Source organism: Ictalurus furcatus, chromosome 17, assembly GCF_023375685.1.
Source record: "Ictalurus furcatus strain D&B chromosome 17, Billie_1.0, whole genome shotgun sequence".
Lineage (NCBI taxonomy): Eukaryota > Metazoa > Chordata > Actinopteri > Siluriformes > Ictaluridae > Ictalurus > Ictalurus furcatus.
In genome coordinates, this window is record NC_071271.1 from 6541392 (window position 1) to 6561440 (window position 20049).

General features: G+C 40.1%; 1 protein-coding gene across 1 annotated transcript; it reads left to right on the forward strand.

Moving 5' to 3' along the window:
- Positions 1 to 5378: 5378 nt before the first annotated feature.
- Positions 5379 to 19009, forward strand: galnt17 (polypeptide N-acetylgalactosaminyltransferase 17). The gene is made up of 11 exons (XM_053647590.1): positions 5379 to 6093; positions 6175 to 6358; positions 7095 to 7261; positions 8268 to 8442; positions 8868 to 9065; positions 14086 to 14203; positions 14348 to 14533; positions 14661 to 14798; positions 15063 to 15158; positions 15539 to 15700; positions 17723 to 19009. The coding sequence occupies exons 1-11, from the start codon at positions 5874 to 5876 to the stop codon at positions 17867 to 17869; spliced, it is 1791 nt and encodes a 596-aa protein (XP_053503565.1). The 5' UTR covers positions 5379 to 5873; the 3' UTR covers positions 17870 to 19009.
- Positions 19010 to 20049: the final 1040 nt, after the last annotated feature.

The following is a 20049-nucleotide window of genomic DNA, read 5'->3' on the forward strand; positions in this document are numbered from 1 at the left end:
GACTTTTTGGTGGTGTTATTTTTGTGTCCTGAAATTCTCTATTGTTTATTCACTCAGGTCCAAGTACGTTTGACATGTTCATTTTTATTCCCAACCAGACCACCAAATATAGCGTGAATCTAAATCGAACAAAATTGTTCAAACTTCAGGGATTCTCATATTCAAACAACAGTTCCTACACCGTTCCAGCATGGCAGCACCACCGTGCACAAAGCAAAGTCCGTGAAGACATGATGTGAAGACACAAAGAGCTTTCTGACATATATATTACTCATATCCAGATGTTCTAGGGCAGTATGTGGAAGTACTGAGACCACATCAGAGACAGATCGATTTTGTCTATAAGCAAAACGAAGAGGGTCAAAAGATTCTGCAATTTTACTGCACTTTACCAACCTTTCTAGACACTTCATAACCGCTGAAGGAAAAGCTACTGGAGTCATTTTAACCATTTAGAGTCATTTAGACTAGCTATAGAAGAATTCTTATAGAAAGAATTATATATAGATATATAGATATTGAAAGATTGACAGATTTCTTTTTAAAAACAGGTGGAGATTTCAGTGTTTTTTTTTTGTTTTTTTTTTAACTCAAAGATTACGGAACCACGTCATTTCCTGACAGTCTGCTTTTATCTCCCGAATTGCATCAAAGAGATTTAATGGGTGTGTCCGTCACGTAGAGCCTATTTTTAGACAATCTTGTTTTTTGCAGCAATGTCAACTTCTGATTATCCGCTTTTCTCAGCCTATATGGCTCCATTGTGGTAATTTCCTGTTTATTTTTGCAATCAGGACTCTCTTGGATGTGTTTAATGATAGAGAGTCACTGCGGTATCATTGTCCTGTTTTGCAGAGTTTTAGCTTGGTGCTTGATGTCGTTACTTGTATACGTCATGTGTGTTAACGTAACTCGTTATAGCTGCATCATTGTATACTCAAGGTGCATACTCTTAGGAAAATACAGCATAAACATCTTTGCCATAGATGGGTCAGATATTCTTACATAATCATTATGCAACAAATCCTTTGCCTAGATTCATGCCTTATCCAATACTTTATATTCGTGTGTGCATGCTTTTTGGATAGGTGGAGAGGAACTGAAGTATGTGGGAGTTCTGTAGGTTACAGCTACATGTCTGGCACTTTTATTCCTTGGATTACATGGGCAACCTATTTCTTATCCAGTTTAAAGAATATGAAGGTGTGATCGAGAAAAGACTTCTCACAAACATGCTCGGCCATTATTAGCGCAAATAAAAATGTATAGTTATGCCTCCGCAAACAGTGCATAATTTGTGCGACTAGTGAATGACTGTATATGCATGTACTATACTAATAAGCTATAATAACTTATATTGATATTGGCCAAATATTCATACAAAGTTCAAAAACAAATTGAATTTTAGCAAGTGACAGTAATTAAATGTCACTGGGAGGATCTAATAGTTGTGTGTGGAAAAATTCCAACAAGCAAGGTACGTATGAGCTTTGAACTTCACTGCTGCCAAAGAAACATTCCACAAGAATGAAAAAATGATATCTTAGCAAGTAAAAATTCCTTGAACATAGTCTATTAGTTCCTATTAAGATTGCACTAAACCAAATATAAGATTATTACACCTATACCATATGCGCAATAAATTTGTGGACACCTGACCATCACACGTAATGTATATCATACGATCATGTTGCATGTACCTGGTTGGTTTTATAGGCCTGGAAGTTAAATTCAGTTCAATTTTATTTGCATAACACTTTTAGAAATATACATGTTTGGAAGTGGATTTAACTCCACAATGAGCAAGCCAGGGGAGACAGTAGCAAGCTAGGCTTTTAGGGGCATAAGCAGCTTTAGTTAGCTGTATACCACGAGCCAGGGCACAAGACATAGCAGGTAATCTTAGGGTCTTAATTCAATTCAGTTCAATTAACAATGGACATTGTCACAAAGCAGCTTTACAGAACATGATAATGAGTCTTTATTGATCACATATACGTATGTGCAGTGAAATTCTTTTCTTCGCATATCCCAGCATGTCAGGAAGCTGGGGTCAGAGTGCAGGGTCAGCAATGATACAGCGCCCCTGGAGCAGACAGGGTTAAGGGCCTTGTCAAGGGCCCAACAGTGGCAGCATGGCAGTGCTGAGGCTTGAACCCCCAACCTTCTGATCAGTAACCCAGAGCCTGGCAGTGCTGGGGCTTGAACCACTGACCCCAGAGCCTTAACCGCCAAGCCACCATTAAGGCAAGCTTCTTAGCCAAGCATTGGTTTTCAAAGATACTTACTCACATAGGAGCTAATGATATAGTCAGAGTTTACTAAGCGTAACACTGTAAAGATGTTTAGCGAAGGCGGTGTCCGATGTAGTAGTACACTCTAGCCCAACCAGTACTGCCATGTACTCACTTTTGTTGCCAGCGGTTTAGACATTAACGGCTGTGTGTTGAGTTATTTTGAGGGGACAGCAAATTTACCCTGTTACACAAGCTGTAGCAAAGTACATTGTACATTGTACATTGTAGCAAAGTGTCCTTTCTTCAGTGTTGTCACATGAAAAGATATAATCAAATATTTACAAAAATGTGAGGGGTGTACTCACTTTTGTGAGATACTGTAGCTTACAGCAGGTTATGGTTGCTGAACTGCTGGATGTCTAAGTGGTGCTCTTTATTGACAATTAAAGTATAGTTTTGAGGGCTGGCCTTTTAGAACGGGATGATATCCATCCCACTCGGGAAGGTTCTGCTCTCATTTCTTGTAGCAATGAAATGTGCAGCGTAATCAACTCTAGAATATAACTTCATAGTTAACTAATAATAATCTCTATTCAAAATATTGTCATCATTGAAAAAAAAAACAGCTATTATTTAATGTGGTATCCAGAAACTCTACTGTTGCCTTTGAGCAAAATCACCAGGGGTTTTTCAAATTTTCAACCAACAAGACAGATGGTCCACAAATCATGTGAAGAACGAGCAGGTGAGCAGTGTCATATCAGCGCCAGCGCCGGAATCCACCAGAAACTCCACCAGCCGCCATGGACTACAATCTACAGCACATCAAACCTCATGTTCACACTCACCTGTATACTAATCATGCACATCTGTTTCCTATTTACACACCCTACCTATATAAATGAACTCTGAACACACTCACGTCCACTTTATTAGGAAAACCTATACTGGATAGTTGAATATTAGAAAAATAATCACCTCTTTGGTATTTTTGCAGCTCTCATCTGTTCAGTTTGGGTGAGTCTGTGCCCATGATAGCTTCAGATTCCTGTTCTTGGCTGACCAGACTGGAAACTGATGTGTTCTTCTGCTGTTGTAGTCCATCCACCTCACAGGTTCGATGTGTTGTGTGTTCTGAGATGCTTTTCTGCTCACCACACTTGTAAAGAGTCATTATTTGAGTTACTATAGACTTCCTGTCAGCTCAGACCAGTCTGGTCATTCTCCTCTGACCTCTCTCATCTACAAGGCGTTTCCACCCACAGAACCGTCGCTCTCTCAATGTTTTTTTTTTTTTTGCACCATTCTGTGTAAACTCTAGAAAATCCCAGGAGATCAGCAGTTTCTGAAACTCTCAAACCAGCCCATCTGGTACCAACATCCATGCCAAGTCACAATGATCACACGTTTTCTTGATTCTGTTGGCTGATGTGAACATTACCCGAAGCTCTTAAACCTGTACATTATCTGCATGATTTTTTGCATTGTGCTGCTGCCACATGATTGGTTGATTTGATAACTGCATGAATGTGCAGGTGTAACAAAAAGCACAACAGGAACTACTTGTGGAATCATTGGTGCGGAATTCCTGATGCTTTGGGCTTTGTTCTTAGGGGTTCTTAAAAAGACTGAAGACATCATGAATTTTGTTAACTATGAGGATATTTTTACCCCAAACTTGGCTGTCTCTACATCTGACAATAGATGGATGATAAAGGGAAGATAATCAATCCATACATCCAGATCAACACGGAAGAGGATATGGGAACACTAATGAGCTTAGTAACTGAATTTGAACCCTGCATAACAAAAACAAACAAACAAACAAACAAACAAACAAAACAGATCTTTAAAAAATGAGCTTGAAGTGTTGTGTATGTTTCCATCTGTCCTGTTTCTGTTATTTGCTCCAGATAGGCTAACATTGAGTGTGAAAGTGTTTTTGAATAAATAGATAAATAAATAAACAAACAAACAAATAAATAAATAAATGGAATAGGCAATTTAATTCTATTTAATCAATATCGATCTCATTTTATAGCCTATTAGAAGTGCTGTTTCAAAAACAGCCCTTACAAATCGTTGTACGCGTTATTAAATGTATTGTGATTTTATTTTGAATCATTCTGGAGTTGGCTGGATGGATGTCTTAATGTACTTACAGTGCCCTCCAATAATATTGGCACCCTTGGTAAATATGAGCAAAGAAGGCTGTGGATGAACTTTTTGATCTTTTGTTAAAAAAAAAAATAATAATTTTCACAAAAACAACACAGCACAGGTTTATAATAATAATAATACATTTACATTTACATTTATTCACTTAGCAGACGCTTTTATCCAAAGCGACTTACAAATGAGAAAGATACAAGCAAAGATAAAGTATAAACAAATGAGAAAGATACAAGCAAATAATAATAATAATAATAATAATAATAATAATAATAATAATAAAACTTTGTTAAATATAGGTGTGCAACAATTATTGGCACCCCTCAGAGCTGTTATCTTGGCAAAGGGAGGTGGCACAAAGTATTGACCCCCTTTACCAAGATACAGCTCTGAGTCTTCTCCAATAAAGACCTTTTTTTTTCCACAGCCTTCTTTGCTTATATTTACCATGGGTGCCAATATTACTGGAGGACACTGTATAGCAGTAGACCATGTATCGTCCAGAGCACTGTGTATACAAACATGAACAATATTAATAGTCACTTTCACTTCGAAACACATTACCTGCGTCCAAATCTGCACACTGCCACACTAAATAGCACGCATTGTCAAAGATGTAGCCTACACTACAGCACCACGGGTTACCATAGTTACCAGCATAGGAGTCGCACAATTTTGACACACTATTTAGGAGGGCAGTATGCGGTTTGGGACGGAGACATACAAACAGATCCCTCCTTAAACATATATTCAGCACGGGGATTATATTTAACAAAACAGCGTTCCGAGATGAAAATATTTTACCTGTCGAGATGAAGAACAAACAGAGGCGGTTTGGAGTGGATTATTTATTTTGCGCTCCGCGGTTTGTCTCATAGCGCGTCTACAGAGGATTGTCACTGTGATACTCTTTCTACTGAATCCAGAGGCGAGCTGCACGTTTCTCACATCGTTACTTCACCGGTCTGATTCTTTTGATCATCATCATCATCATCATCATCATCATCATCATCATCACCTCTGTGTTCATATGTATCTGCGTGACCCCTGCAACACCCTTACCATTCAGCATCTTTAAGGACTCCTTCCACAGAGACAGACTTTCACCTCCAGACCAGGGGGACGAAAACCTTCAAGCACAAACCATTCGCTTTACTGCTTTTGTGAAAGCACACACAGGAACAGACAATTTCCTGACAATGTCATTCTCTGGCTAACCTCAACACCACTGGATGAAAGCTCATGGAGAAACGTGTCTAGTTCTGGGAGGGAGATGCATCTCCTCAGGACGAAATGGTAAGAAATGATCCATCAAACTGCAAAGCCAGTGAGAGATTACTGCCACTGAGACAGCATTAAGAACAACTGATTAACCTGCAGTCTGTTTTTGAGATAAAGTTTCGCGTCCGATTATTAATCGGTGTCACTTCATTCAAGATCCGATTCAGGTTGCTGTTGTCCTTAATGGCGTTTATGATGAGAAGATGGAAGGTGTTGGTGGTGCTGAACGTGTTCGTGGTAGCTGGCTTCGTCACTTTTTGGGGAAAGTGTGATGTACGGCCGAACAAAATTGTTAACGGTCACTCTCGCCTCAACGGATCTTCTTCGGACCCAAGCGTGAGTCATGAGGTCCTGCTGAAGAGGCTTGGCTCATTGGAAGATGTGGTCTACAGACAGCTAAATGGTAATTTCACTCCTCTGTGACTGTCTCGACGTCTCTATTGCGTATGTTGTTAGACAATTGAGTTCTTTCGACGTTCAACAGGTTTGTCCAAATCTCTTGGGCTTATTGAGGGCTTCAGAGGCCAGGGCAAAGGTGGCTTTCCTTCCACACTGACACCTGAGGAGGAAAAGCAAGCCAAATACCTGCAGGAGAAGTACGGCTACAACGCATTCCTGAGTGACAGGATTTCTCTGGACAGGTCCATCCCGGACTATCGGCCCAGCAAGTAAGCAAGACTCTTAAGATCCTGTACTTACACGGTCAAAGATCATTTATTCAGCGGTCTGACGAGAGATAATTAACACTAGTTTAACACTGGTTTGCCATTTTTAGTGCTGTCTATGATTTACACCACACTTTGTGGTGCAAATTACAATGCCTAATATACTGTAAGCATTATTTCCTTCATTTGAGCAAATATTGTGCCTTAATTGGACCAACTTGTCCAAATTAGTCATTGTAAGTGACAGATATAATCATTATTATCTTAGTACGAATCATAACTTACCAAACAGATCTGTACACTTATACGGTATACATTTATTACTTAATGTAATGTGCAGAACAAACAGTGGACAGGCTTATAAACATTTTTTCTGTTCTGAAAGTCCACAATGCCATTTCACACCCCAGATACTTTTGGACATTTCCTGATATATTATGCAGATATCTCGTGCAGCACCACTGACGTGTCTTTCTGAACCTCATAGCCAGGCTGAGAGAGGAAATGCAAATCCCAAGATGTAGTCAGCCATGCCCACGAACACCATACTCCACAACAAGCGCCTTCCAAAGCAGACACTATAAATAGATTTATTTCACATCACCCCCACAAGTTCTGGGACTGAAAGTGTGCAAACCAAAACTGCAGGAGAATACTTATACTTGATATGAAGGGAACAGTGATATTTATTTGTGTATGTGACAATGACATTGTCTTTTTTTTGTTGTTGTTTCTCAAGGTGCAAAAACATGTTTTATCCGAGAGACCTGCCCCAGATCTCTCTTATATTCATCTTTGTGAACGAGGCGCTGTCGGTGATCCTGCGATCTGTGCACTCGGCCGTCAATCACACTCCACCTCATCTGCTGAAGGAGATCATCCTAGTAGACGATAACAGCGATGATGGTGAGAAACAAAGAGATGGATCATGTGTACCTCCATGTACTGTACCTCCTATGTTGCTTATAAAGACCAAAAAAATAAAGCATTAAGCTAATAATTAGTGTTTAGTGTAGTGTGGTCAAGGAGGAATGCAGGAAATGTCCTAAAAATAAAAGCTTAACGTTGTCTGTGTGGCGTTATGTAAGTGGAATCAGTAGGATCAAGCATTTTTCAAATTAGTGCTACGGTATGTATTTTCATACTGTATATTACTTGCTGTGGTGATGTAAATGACTAAACGACTCAAATTGGTTGACTTGTGATCTGGGAAATCTAGGCCCGTCTAGATTGTTTTTTAAACAGTGTGCTGGTTTGTACAAATATCAAAGACAATTATACATATTATAACACCTAATCCAACTGAGCATGATCTCTTCAGTAGCACCTGCAAATTACAACCAGCCACACTGGAAATAAACTGTGCAGGAGGACTGTTGCGTTTCAGGACCTGGTTTACATTTTACCACTTAATACACAGTCCACAGTCCACCAGCCCATTTCTGACTTGGAACGTCATCCCTGATAAACTAGGGCAAGTGTTCACAGTGTTCCTTGCTCATGTCGTGAATAATGATGCCCGTGTCTGATCCATCATACTACGTGTGCTAGTCTTTCTTCAAGAGACAGTTCTATTTCCAGAACACTCTAGGCACGAGCAAGTGGCAGAGGTCCAGCAATCCATCAAAGTGAGGGGTAGCGATCCTTTTTGTTCAGATGATGAGGCGGGCAAACAAGTAGCCTAGCCGTCTGTGCCCTTATCATTGTAGATGCATGTATGTAGATGACAACTTAATGTAAAGTTGTTGGGGTTTTTTTTCAGTGGCAGAGATGCACATTCTTCAAGCACACACCAAAGAGAAGGACACACATAGCGCAAGAAAGCTGTTCCTTTTATGTACATTGGGTTGGCTAGATTCATCAGTCAGTTTTTGTTTTTGTCAGTTTGTTTGTGTTTCCATGTGTGTGACAGAGCAACTGAAAGGGCCACTTGAAGAATATGTCAACAAACGGTATCCAGGCCTTGTCAAAATTGTGCGCAATCAGAAGCGAGAGGGCCTCATCCGTGCTCGCATCGAGGGCTGGAAAATGGCCACAGGGGAGGTGACAGGCTTTTTCGATGCCCACGTAGAATTCACTCCTGTTTGGTAAGAAGCTCTCTGGGTGATTAAAAAAAAGGGACCGTCTAGAGCAGCGGTTCTCAAACTGGGGGCCAGCCACCCAAAGTTGTATCTCTACTTAGTTATTTTGAACTTTATTCATTTATTAAATCTGCTTTGGCCAAATCTAAAAGAGTGAGGTGTTTTAAACATAGTAGACATTATTAAACATTATACCACAGCACTGTTGAATCACAACAGTCTCTTGTACATGCATTCCAGTGATAGCTGTGGAGAAAAGCAGTGGGTGGAGGGGCCCAAGCAACACTTACTATCAAGAAAAGGGGTTCTTAGATTAAAAAATAAAAACAAAACAAAAAACAAAAACACTGAGAACCACTAGCCTAGAGGTTGAGAAGTGAGAATATCTAGCTCAGGTATTAATGATGACATCCTTTTGTCTTTCACATTAGGGCTGAACCAGTTCTGTCCAGAATTAAGCAGGACCCCAAGAGGATCATCCTACCTTCAATAGACAACATTAAACATAAATCATTTGGCCTGGAACGCTACGAGAACTCAGGCCATGGTTTCAACTGGGAGCTGTGGTGCATGTACATCAGTCCTCCGAAACAATGGTGGGATGAGGGAGATACCTCGGCACCCATCAGGTGTGTGATCTGAAAATAGATATGTTTCCACACTTACTGTATGAATCTATCATTTCGACACAAAATAAGCATGCGGATCATTTTGAAACTAGAATTTTTCCAGTAGAGTGCCAATAGTTCTGCAGGGCGCTGTAGGTCACTTTGCATGGACGTGATTCTATTCTGTATTTTTTTTTTTTAGAAACAATTTCTCAGCCATATTCTACCCATTCAATCAATGAAAAGGGACGACCACTACCCCAGTACCATACCACTAGCATGACAGTGTCATTCACTGGTGGAACCTTCTCACAGTAGGCCTTTGTGCAAGCATTATATTTCCCTTTTTAATCAAGTATTAGTATTAAAATCTGCATAATCCCACACCGTTAATATTTCATAAACATTAAGTAACCTGATAACCCTGATAGCCTGATTAGGGCCAGTACTGTCTACTCCAGCTAAACATCCAACACTATCATAGCAAAGAGAAAACAATATGCACAGACAAAATTATGACATTTGCATTCACTGTACTGGAAAACTGTGTCCTAACTGTAGTCAGCACATAACCACAGCTAAAATCACTTCATTTCAGCTGAAACTAGTCTGTCTCAAAGAACACAAGTGCAGTCGGCTCCATATTTGGACACTGAAAAAGTTGCTGTTATTTTTGCTGTCTGCCAGAGTATATTGTAGTTGGAATTAAATAATGAATATGCTCAGAGTGCAGACTTTCAGCTTTAATTTTAAGATTTTTACATCCAAATCGGGTGACTAAAACAACTGATAGGATTAAAACAATTTTCATACATATCCCCCCTAATTTTAGGGGTTCAAAAGTAATTAGACAAACTAACAATCATAAATTAAATTGTCAGTTTTAATACTTGGTTGCAAATCCTTTACAGTCAAGGACTATCTGTAGTCTGGAACCCAAATTTATCACCAGATGCTGGGTTTCTTCTGTGGTGATGCTGGTCCAGGCCCTTACTGCAACTGTCTTCAGTTCCTCCTTGCTCTTGCGACATTTTGCTTTCAACAAGTGAAATGCACACTCAATTCAGTTTAAGTCATTTGATTTACTTGGCCATTGTAAAATATTCCACTTCTTTGCCTTGTCTATACTCTTTTCTTCCCATCATTCTGGTACAAGTGGATCTTTGACTCATTTGTCCATAGGATCTAGTTCCTGTAGGTCTGTAATTCCTATACCAGTTACCTGATTTGGATGTAGGTAAGGTGTTTAACACATCTAGATGTAAATATTAGGAAATGAAAGCTGAAATTCTGATCTATCATCTGATATTCATTCACTTTTTTTAAAATCTTAAACCCAAATGGCTTCAGTTTATAGCAAAATCAAAATAATTGGACATGCCATTCTAATACTTTCAGAGGGGACTGTACACTGTATCCTAGTGTATATATGTACATTTTCCAGAATATACCTTGCAATTTCCACAGAATTGGACAAAAAAAAAGTTTGATTTGCAAGTAAAGAAAAGGAAAATGTGACCATGAAGTAGATTTCTACTTTTAAAAGGCAGAGGGAATGAGTAAGAGTTTTTAAATGGAGAAATTTAACTGTTAGACAGCACTGTTATCCATGCTTCCACAGTTAAGTAATCAAAGGAAGCAATCAGGCACACGGTGGCGTTAGTGCCTGGGCTGACTCGGTTTTGGGTCCATGCACCACTGTAGTTCTCACTTGGTGTCACTGCTGTACCAAGAACCGTCTACATATATTATATTCAGTCAGCAGTGGTCCTATGATGATCCCTTTTCACTGATGATTGGGATAAAGGGGTCTGACAAATTGTGTAAAGGAACAGGTCGGCTACAGTCAAGAATACATTCATCGGATTGAGCAGATATTGAGTTCTAAATGAACAAAAATACAGCACGGGCGTAACGCATACCATTATCTGTACCTGAATCCGTTTAGTGCTTAAAATATTAGTATCTGTTTTCATATTTGGATTTAAACCAGAATTGGACATGGTCTTTACCAGAAGTTTTTTTTTTTAATGTTAACTTTATCCCTCTGTCCTGGAAACACTGTGAAACAATGAACATTCAGACCTGCTTGAAAAAGAAGTAATTTGTCATTCACAGATCATGTTAACAAGTAGCAATTCGCAGAACTTTATTCAACTCCTCAACCAGAAACCTGTGGATCTTTTCGGGCATGATTTCTAACGTCTATGTAAAATGATTGCGTAAGCAAGCTAACTCCAAAACAAAATCAAGAAACTGTTGTTTATAATTGACACACAGTTGATTTATTTTTTAAATAAAGCCATCCAACTTTACCATCCATTCTCCTCTCCAATGTTTGCGCTCTTGACAATAAAGTGGACTTACTCAGACTCCAGCTAACTACCCAGCGTGAAGTCAGGGACTTCTGTGTTTCCGTTTCCGTTCAACGAAAGCATTCCGGATACAGCGATTCAGCTAGTTGGGTTAACTGCACATCGCGCTGAGAGAATAGCAGTAATGTCTGGTAAGACTCGTGGTGGTGGTCTGTGTCTTTAATGAATGCTGTTGTGGCCTCAAGCTACTGTTCATTGCTGGTGGAGTTTATGACTGTGCAATGCCAGCCATACTACCTGCCCAGAGAGTTTGAGCATGGTTTACCATGCTCGGCCACCATCATCCCTGTGCTGAAGAAATAATCTATGTGTCCTGCCTGAATGACTACTGGCCTGTTGCACTCACACCTATCAGTATGAAGTGCTTCGAGTGGCTAGTCATGAAACACATAAAGAGCAGTCTTCCCACCACAGTGTACTCATTTCAATATGGCTACCATCCCAACCGCTCAACAGAGGACACCATATCTGTTACCATCCACCTTTCTCTGACCCATTTGGACAAAAAGAACAACGGTTTAAGGATGCTGTTCATGGACTTCAGCTCAGCATTCAACACAGTCTTCCCACAACAACTACAACACCTACATAACTTTCAGCTGTTTGCAATGACCAAATCAATCAGAAGCAATTGAAATAGTTCAACACAACGAATGCTTCAAGTGGTTTCCCCAAATTCAACTGAAAATGCAACTTGATTAATGATTTCTAAAGTCTCAAAATTATTCCACCCCTTCATGGGAAGCATCTTTAGTACTTAGTAGAGCACCCTTTTGCTGTTATGACCTTTGGCAAATAAGATGCACAGTTTCTGGCAGCGTTCCTGAGGAATCTTAGCCCATTCCTCATGAGCAATGGCCTCCAGTTCAGTAATATTCTTGGGTTTGCGTGTTGCAACCGCCTTGTTCAAATCCCACCAGAGATTTTCTATGGGGTTCAAGTCAGGTGACTGTGATGGCCCTGTAGAATCTTCCAGGACTTCTTCTGTAACCAAGCCTTGGTGGAATTTGAGGTATGCTTGGGATCATTGTCCTGTTGGAAGGTTTAATGACGCCCAAGCTTCAGCTTCCTCACAGACGGCATGACGTTTTCTCCTAGGATTTCCTGATACTTCAATGAATCCATCTTGCCTTCCACATGCTGCAGGTTTCCAGTGCCAGAGGATGCAAAACAGCCCCAGAGCATCACAGAGCCACCACCATGCTTGACTGTGGACAGAGTGCCGAAAATATCCAGTTTTGTTTCATCGCTCCACAGAACAGAATCCCAAAACTTCTGTGGCTTATTTATATGATTTTGTGCTGACGTTTCTTGGTTGAGCTGATGTGCTTTTGGGTCAGTATTGGTGTACGTCATGGATTTCTGGCATGGAAACCTTCTGCGTTTAGTACATGCCTTACTGTGTTCACTGAAACCTCAGTGCCTGTTGCCACCCAAGTCTTGCTGCAGGTCTTTTGCAGTCACTTGAGGGTTTTTCACAACCTGCCTTCTCAGAAATCTGGTCGCAGCCGTTTGGGGAAACCACTTGAAGCATTCATTATGTTGAATTATTTCAATTGCTTTTGTTTGATATGCTCATTGCAAACAGCTGAAAGTCTGTAAATTTTGACAATAAACCTGATTTGCAGTGGGGGTTGAATAATTTTGATTGCAACTGTATATTACTTGTCAACTGCAACAATGCCTCCAACATAGGCCAAAAGACATGGAACTTTGCACACGTAAAACTATAAACTTGAACAAAACTGCTATTCACTCATGTTAATGAACTTGGTATTTGTTTTATGAGCAGGGTTGCCAGGTTTTGCATATGTGCAAACGGAAGCATGTCTTTATAGCAGGGGTGGGCAATCTTATCCGGAAAGGGCCGGTGTGGGTGCAGGTTTTCATTCCAACCAAGCAGGAGTTTTTTCCAGCAAAACACCCCCACAACGTAATACTGCCACCCCTATGCCTCACAGTTGGCATGGTGTTCATATTAAAAGCCTCATCCCGTTTCCTCCATACTTAGTGCTGATCATTATGGCCAAACTGTTCAATTTTGGATTCATCTGATCAAAAAAGATTCCTCCAAGGAGACTGGTGATCACTAGCAAATGATGCAGTGTCTGTGAGGTCCCATGATTTTTATTTGCATACAATTGTGTGCACAAATGCTCGTGGTACCTTCGGTCGTTTGGAAATTGATCCTAGGGAGGAAACGGACTTGTGGAAATTCACAATGTTTTTTTCTGAGGACTTTCCCCTTGGTATCAAGGTATCAAAGTTGCTTGGCTTTCCACATGGTATCAAGGGCAAAAAGGCAAATGAACTAATTTTCACAACTGGTCAATCAGAAGCTTCTAAAAGTAATCCCATAATTTCTGGAATTTTCCAGAATGTTTAAAGAGACAACTTTTGACCCATTGGAATTCTGATATAATGAATTAAAGCTGAAATAAATGTCTTTAATAGATTGCTTTAACATCGCCTCTGATGTGAACAAAGTAGATGTCTTAACTTCCAAAAGAAATGTATGGTATGAATATGAGTAGAGTTGTGAAAAACTGAGATTGAATACCTTTAGCCTAAACTTTTGGCTAAAGGTAACTGTTAATAGTTAGTTGTTTGTGTGTATGAAACTGTATTAGAGCAAAAATATAATATTGAAATACTGTGCATTTCAGGACGCCTGCAATGATAGGCTGTTCATTCGTGGCAAACCGGCACTACTTTGGAGAGTTGGGTCTGCTGGACTCGGGCATGGATGTCTATGGTGGAGAAAATATAGAGCTTGGAATTAGGGTTAGTGTGCCAAAATGTCTCCATGTTTTATTTACAGCACTGACTACTACTACTGGCTGATATGAAGTTTTTAACAGTTGGGAAGAGCATAAACAATGTAAAAAAAAAAAAAAAAAACCTGTTATGTGTGTGGGTGGATCCAAGGTTTGGATGTGTGGAGGAAGTATGGAGGTCTTGCCGTGCTCTCGGGTGGCTCACGTCGCCAGGACGAAGAAGCCGTACCACAGTAACATCGCTTTTCACACCAGGCGCAATGCACTGCGGGTGGCTGAAGTATGGTTGGACGAGTACAAGTCTAATGTCTACCTGGCTTGGAACATTCCAACGGTGGTGAGGAACTGGTTCAGAGCCATATCTCTTTTCAAATATTCTCAGAGGTGATAACTCAACATTGGGATATGCTGCATGCTTTCTCTGAAGGTTTATAATACACTTTCTACTGGCTCTGTGTATGTAGAACCATGGCATTGATTATGGGGACATATCAGAGCGTGTGGCACTGAGGAAAAAATTGCAGTGTAAAAACTTTGAGTGGTACCTTGATAATATCTACCCAGAGATGAGGCGATACAACAACACTCTGTTTTATGGAGAAGTAAGTAAAACATGAGAGTGAGTATAAGTCACTTCAGGATAGAGGTCTTGAAGTAACAATAATAATTGGTCAGATATATGGCTTTGAGAAGGCATCACATCTTCTTTTTTTTGGCTCCACCCACTTGTTTATAGCAGAGTAAAGGGTTAAGAGAGTTAGGAGAGTCATGACGCAATAATACACTTCCTAGTGGAAAAAAGGCCAGAGCTGAGTATATTTGTGTGTGTGTGTGTGTGTGTGTGTGTGTGTGTGTTTGAATGGCAGATTCGCAACTCCAACGTGACCCATCTGTGTGTGGATCAGGGTGTGAAGGAGAACCACACAGCAACCCTTCACCCTTGCCACGGTTGGAACCCACAGGTAGAGTCTCAGCTCTATTGCTCAAGAAATCTGACCTCAAACACACCTCCTCTGACTGCAGTCTGAAAATGGGTTATGCCTGTGGGGAGTTTTTTTTTTTTTTTTTTTTACATGGCACAGTTTTTTTAACATATTCTTTTTTATCAGTGGTAGCTAAGCAACAATATACTTGGCTTCATATTCTGAAATGTCACTACTGGCTATTAGTAGGATTCATATGTAAATTAATACATTTCTCCAGACTGTTGCACAATGTTATATTTTCTTACAAGAAATGCATTAGAGTCAATAAGATACTAAACTTTTCAGTGTAAGGGTCACTGTAGGGTCCAGGTACATTATTATCAGAGTACACAGACCATGGTGTTTGTGTTTGCTAGCTTGGGCGCTATACTAAGGAGGGATACCTGTTTGTGGGACCTTTGGGAAGCACTGGAGATGACACCAGCTGTGTGATTGATGACATGATCAGCAGCTTCCCTCAGCTTGTCAACTGCGACAAAGTCGCCAACATAGGCCAAAAGACATGGAACTTTGTACAGGTAAAACTATAAACTTCAAGCTGTATATTACAGTTAACTCCCAAATTAATGGCATGCTTCAAGAAAATGGACAAATGTATTTTGTATTATTCACAATTCAAATTTTACACTCACTATACAAAATGAAAGATAACAATAATAAACCCAAGTAATGTAAGTAGTCTGGCAGTCCTCCACTTAGTTGTTGAACCACAGTTACATACAGTACATAACCTTTCTTTCTACCTCCTTTCAGTCCAGACTGCGAGAGTGGCTTAGTGGAAACCGCATACAAAACTCCACACAATGGTTGATAACGTTTTCTGAGAGTACACCCCGCCAGACAACAACAAACAGAAATCATAAGTAGTGCTGATATTTCAGGAAGAGAATGAGAATCTCTCCAAATGATGATCCTGCTCTCTACTAAGGAGGAGAATAACGCAAGTGGTGAAACTGTTCTCTAGCGAGGATAAAAAGTGTTCAGACTCACCATAGCTTACATGAAAGCATTGAGGTCATTTTCAGTCTGTAAAATTTGGTGAAAGTAGGTGGTGAGTGCCATGTAAGCACGTTACAAATGTTCAAAAAAGACACCCCCGCCCCCCCCCTTAGTGCTGACCAGGAGGTTCCCATATAAGGAGAAGCAGCTGATCCTCACTGCATAGTGGATTATCTGTTACTGATTTGATGTGTGGGGCGCACGGTGGCTTAGTGGTTCGATTCCCACCGTGGCCCTGTGTGTGTGGAGTTTGCATGTTCTCCCTGTGCTGCGGGGGTTTCCTCCGGGTACTCCGGTTTCCTCCCCCGGTCCAAAGACATGCAAGGTAGGCTGATTGGCATGTCCAAAGTGTCTGTAGTGTATGAATGGGTATGTGTATGTGAGTGTGCCCTGCAATGGATTGGCACCCTGTCCAGGGTGTACCCCGCCTTGTGCCCGATGCTCCCTGGGACAGGTTTCCAAGTTTCATCGTGACCCTGAAAAGGATAAAGCGGTATAGAAGATGGATGGATGGATGGATTTGATGTGTTTTGCAATGGCCATCTCAGTCTCTAGATTTAAACCATATTGAAAACCTGTGGTCTGAAACTAAAGCGGGCAGTCTACATACCCAAACCTATGACTTGCAGTGCTATATATCAGGAAGTGGTCCAAGATCCTTCTACAGTTGCCTTCAGTCTTTTAGATATACTATATGTGCTTGTTGAAAATCCCATTCCACATTTAGTCCCCCTTTCTGCTGTTATAATTTCGGAGCGTTCTGCTGTTATAATTTTGGAGCGTTGCTATAGACGATTTGTCAGTTCAGCCACAAGAGCATTAGTGAAGTCAGGAATGTCGAGTGAGGAGGTCTGGGGTGCAATTGGTGTTCCAATTCATCCCAAAGGTGATCAGTGGGGTTGAGGTCAGGGCTCTGTGATGGCCACTCGAGTTCTTCCACTCCATATCTGGTTGTGCAGGAACATGTTTGGGCCATTTAATTTCTGTTAAGGGAAATGATCACTTACATTTACATTTATTTATGCCAATTGGTAGACGCCCTTATCCAGAGCAACTTACTTTTATCCCATTTATACAACTGAGCCGTTTAGGGTTAAGGGATTTAGGGATCTGAACTCACGACCTCCGGATCAGTAGTCCCACATCTTAACCACTGAGCTACAACTGTATGCTACAGCAAAATTTGGGGAAGAACCACATATGAGTATGAAGGTCCAGGGTCCACATACATTAGGCCATATAGTGTATTACAGGAAGAGACTCATTCTGTTGTTTGGTCCAGGAGAGGCATCACTAAATAATAACTGTGGGGTGGCAATCTTTTTTTCAGCGAAAACAATTCACCACTTTAACAGAATTACATTTAAAGTTATTCAAGATAATGGCATCCTACTTTGGACTATTAGAGCATGTGCTGCATGGTTTGTAGGAAAAGTCATTATTATACCACACAGTACTAATTTACTATTACTAATTTAATAGCTGCAAATATTTCCATTAGTACCTCACAGCCCATAAATGCATTCAAATTTTACTTTCAGAATGAATCGATTGTGAACCGGGCCACAGGTCGCTGCCTAGAGGTGGTAAAGGCCAACGTCTCCTTCGGCTACGCGCTGGTTCTGCAGGCCTGCACTAGCCAGAGGTGGAACATCAAAAACACGATGAGGAAGCAACAGGGACTCTGAGGGACTCTGAGTGAGTCAGACCCATCATATAAGACTGGTACACACAAAAAGCTAGAAGTCTTGATAGGAACTACAAGAGTCTGCTTTTAGCTTTGGGTCTGAAGTGACTGAATGATATTTTATTGGGCGAGAGCTGCTCTCAGTAGAGGAGTGTGCAATACATGCGAGAAAAACTGCACACTCAGCCTTCTGAGTTCAGTCCTCTACAGAACAAGGGGTTTTTATTAGAAATATGCGTGTTCCTCAAAAAGAGTGGCCATCTACTACAAACTTTAATGACTTTTTTTTTTAAATGCCAAAAAGATTTTGTAAGAGTCATGCTGTGGAGCAAAACAGGTTAAAGAAGTTATAATAACAGCATTCCATATCAAGTAAAACCTTTTCTTCAGGGTGCTACAAACTACATTGAGCTCGTTTTTTTCGTTATTATTAAGTGGTCTCTTTCTTCTATTTGAATTAAGATATTTTGACTATTTGACTATTATTGACTTTGTCATGGACTTGAGTATTTCTGTTGATTTGTCTCGAACACATTCATTACCCCAGTGGAAAATACTCATTTACAAGCGTTCGTGACGGTGGATGTGTACGGTAATTTGCTTAAGTTTTACTGTTTGTTGTAGATATTATTTTAAAAAATCTTTTACAGCGTCAACCCCGTTAATAAGACGTTTTCTTTTTAAGCAAAGTAACAGACTCTGTTAGTGACTTAAACACTCAGTAGCATGACCTTTTAATATGCAAATGAGAAATAATTATAGGTATAGTAATATATATTAGGTACAGTAAGATATTTTTGAATTTTAGAGTGAGTGTAATAGGACGTGTAAATGAATATGCGCTACTGCTGCTCATGGTCAAATGGCTTGGTGATGGAAATTCTCCCATACTGTCTTCCATTAAATTGAAATAAAATTTGAAATAAAATCGTGAACGACTCTGCTTGTGTAGGGTAATGTATGGAGTGACTACATTTCATGTTTCATCAACTTTACAAACATTAAAAGCAAATCACAAGTGAGTTAAATTACAATCCTAAAAAGGGATCAACAAAGCACAACCAAGTTATACGTTAATTACGGTGACTACATAAATAAACTGAATTTTTTAGGCTTTTAATAAGAAAAGAATAGAACGTATATCCCCACCCCCTGAACCCCCACCCCACCCCCCACATAATCTCCGGACAAAAATAATATACATTTTCCAAGTCCACATCTTTAAAAGGCTGCATGAAGCGGTTAGGTCTGTGCCCGTCAAGTGCATGCCATGAGGTTTTTGGTCATTGGTGATGAACAGTGTGAAGCGAACACGGTGCGATCATGTGATACTGAGATTCACAGAATCAAAGTGTACATTTTCCGCCACAATCCTTCCTTCAGTGACACTAAAGAAGTCCTAACTGCAAAGGCCATGGACTGTGCATGCTAATAAGGCTGGCACTGAGACAAGGCCAAACAGTTTCTGACACCTGTTATTTAAAATTCCGTCAAACATTGTCACGTCCACCATAAACAGCAAAGTCCACAGCATGCCGCATAGTCCAAAAACCTCTTTTGTACTGCATTTCTAAGGCATATTTCCAGGATACTTATTTCCTGTGTTCCTAGACATGCTCCGATTAACTCTGCTTGTGAATTCTGACTGCCTGGGTTTTTGGCCAACACTAAAAACACTAATGTCATGTTCTTGGTTTAATATATTTACAATTATATCAATAATTAAAATTTCATTCGAATGCATAAATGCTCGTTTGGTGTGTAGATACAGTGCACTCATCAGGTTAAGGGTGTATGGAAGTAAATAATCTTGCTGTAGCTCCACCAAGTGGACGCTTGATAAATTTGGGAAGTGATATAAGTATCGGATGTGTAATTACTATATTTAATGTCCATTATTTTATTCTATTCTATTCTTTTCAAGGGCAAACATACATAAAAAAAATACAATAGTATTTGCACAAAGTCAAATACAAACACTTATAATGTAAATGTATTAAACAAACTACCGAAAGAGCTTCATAAGCCTTCCCATACTGTAAACTGTTTGAAGAAGGTCTAGAAAGTAAATTGCGCCTGAAACCATGTTTGTTTCATGTTTGCTGAGCGCTGATGTAAGCTTTGGGCTGATGTAAGCTCACAAAATGAGCTTACATATAGCCTGTTTCATCAAGATTGATC

Excerpts from the sequence above, each read along its gene's own strand:
- galnt17 (XM_053647590.1), top strand. The coding sequence starts at position 5,874 with ATGGCGTTTATGATGAGAAGATGGAAGGTGTTGGTGGTGCTGAACGTG. Across the intron at positions 6,094-6,174 it reads GGTCTACAGACAGCTAAATG|GTTTGTCCAAATCTCTTGGG; the intron begins GTAATTTCACTC and ends GACGTTCAACAG. Across the intron at positions 9,066-14,085 it reads GATACCTCGGCACCCATCAG|GACGCCTGCAATGATAGGCT; the intron begins GTGTGTGATCTG and ends TGTGCATTTCAG.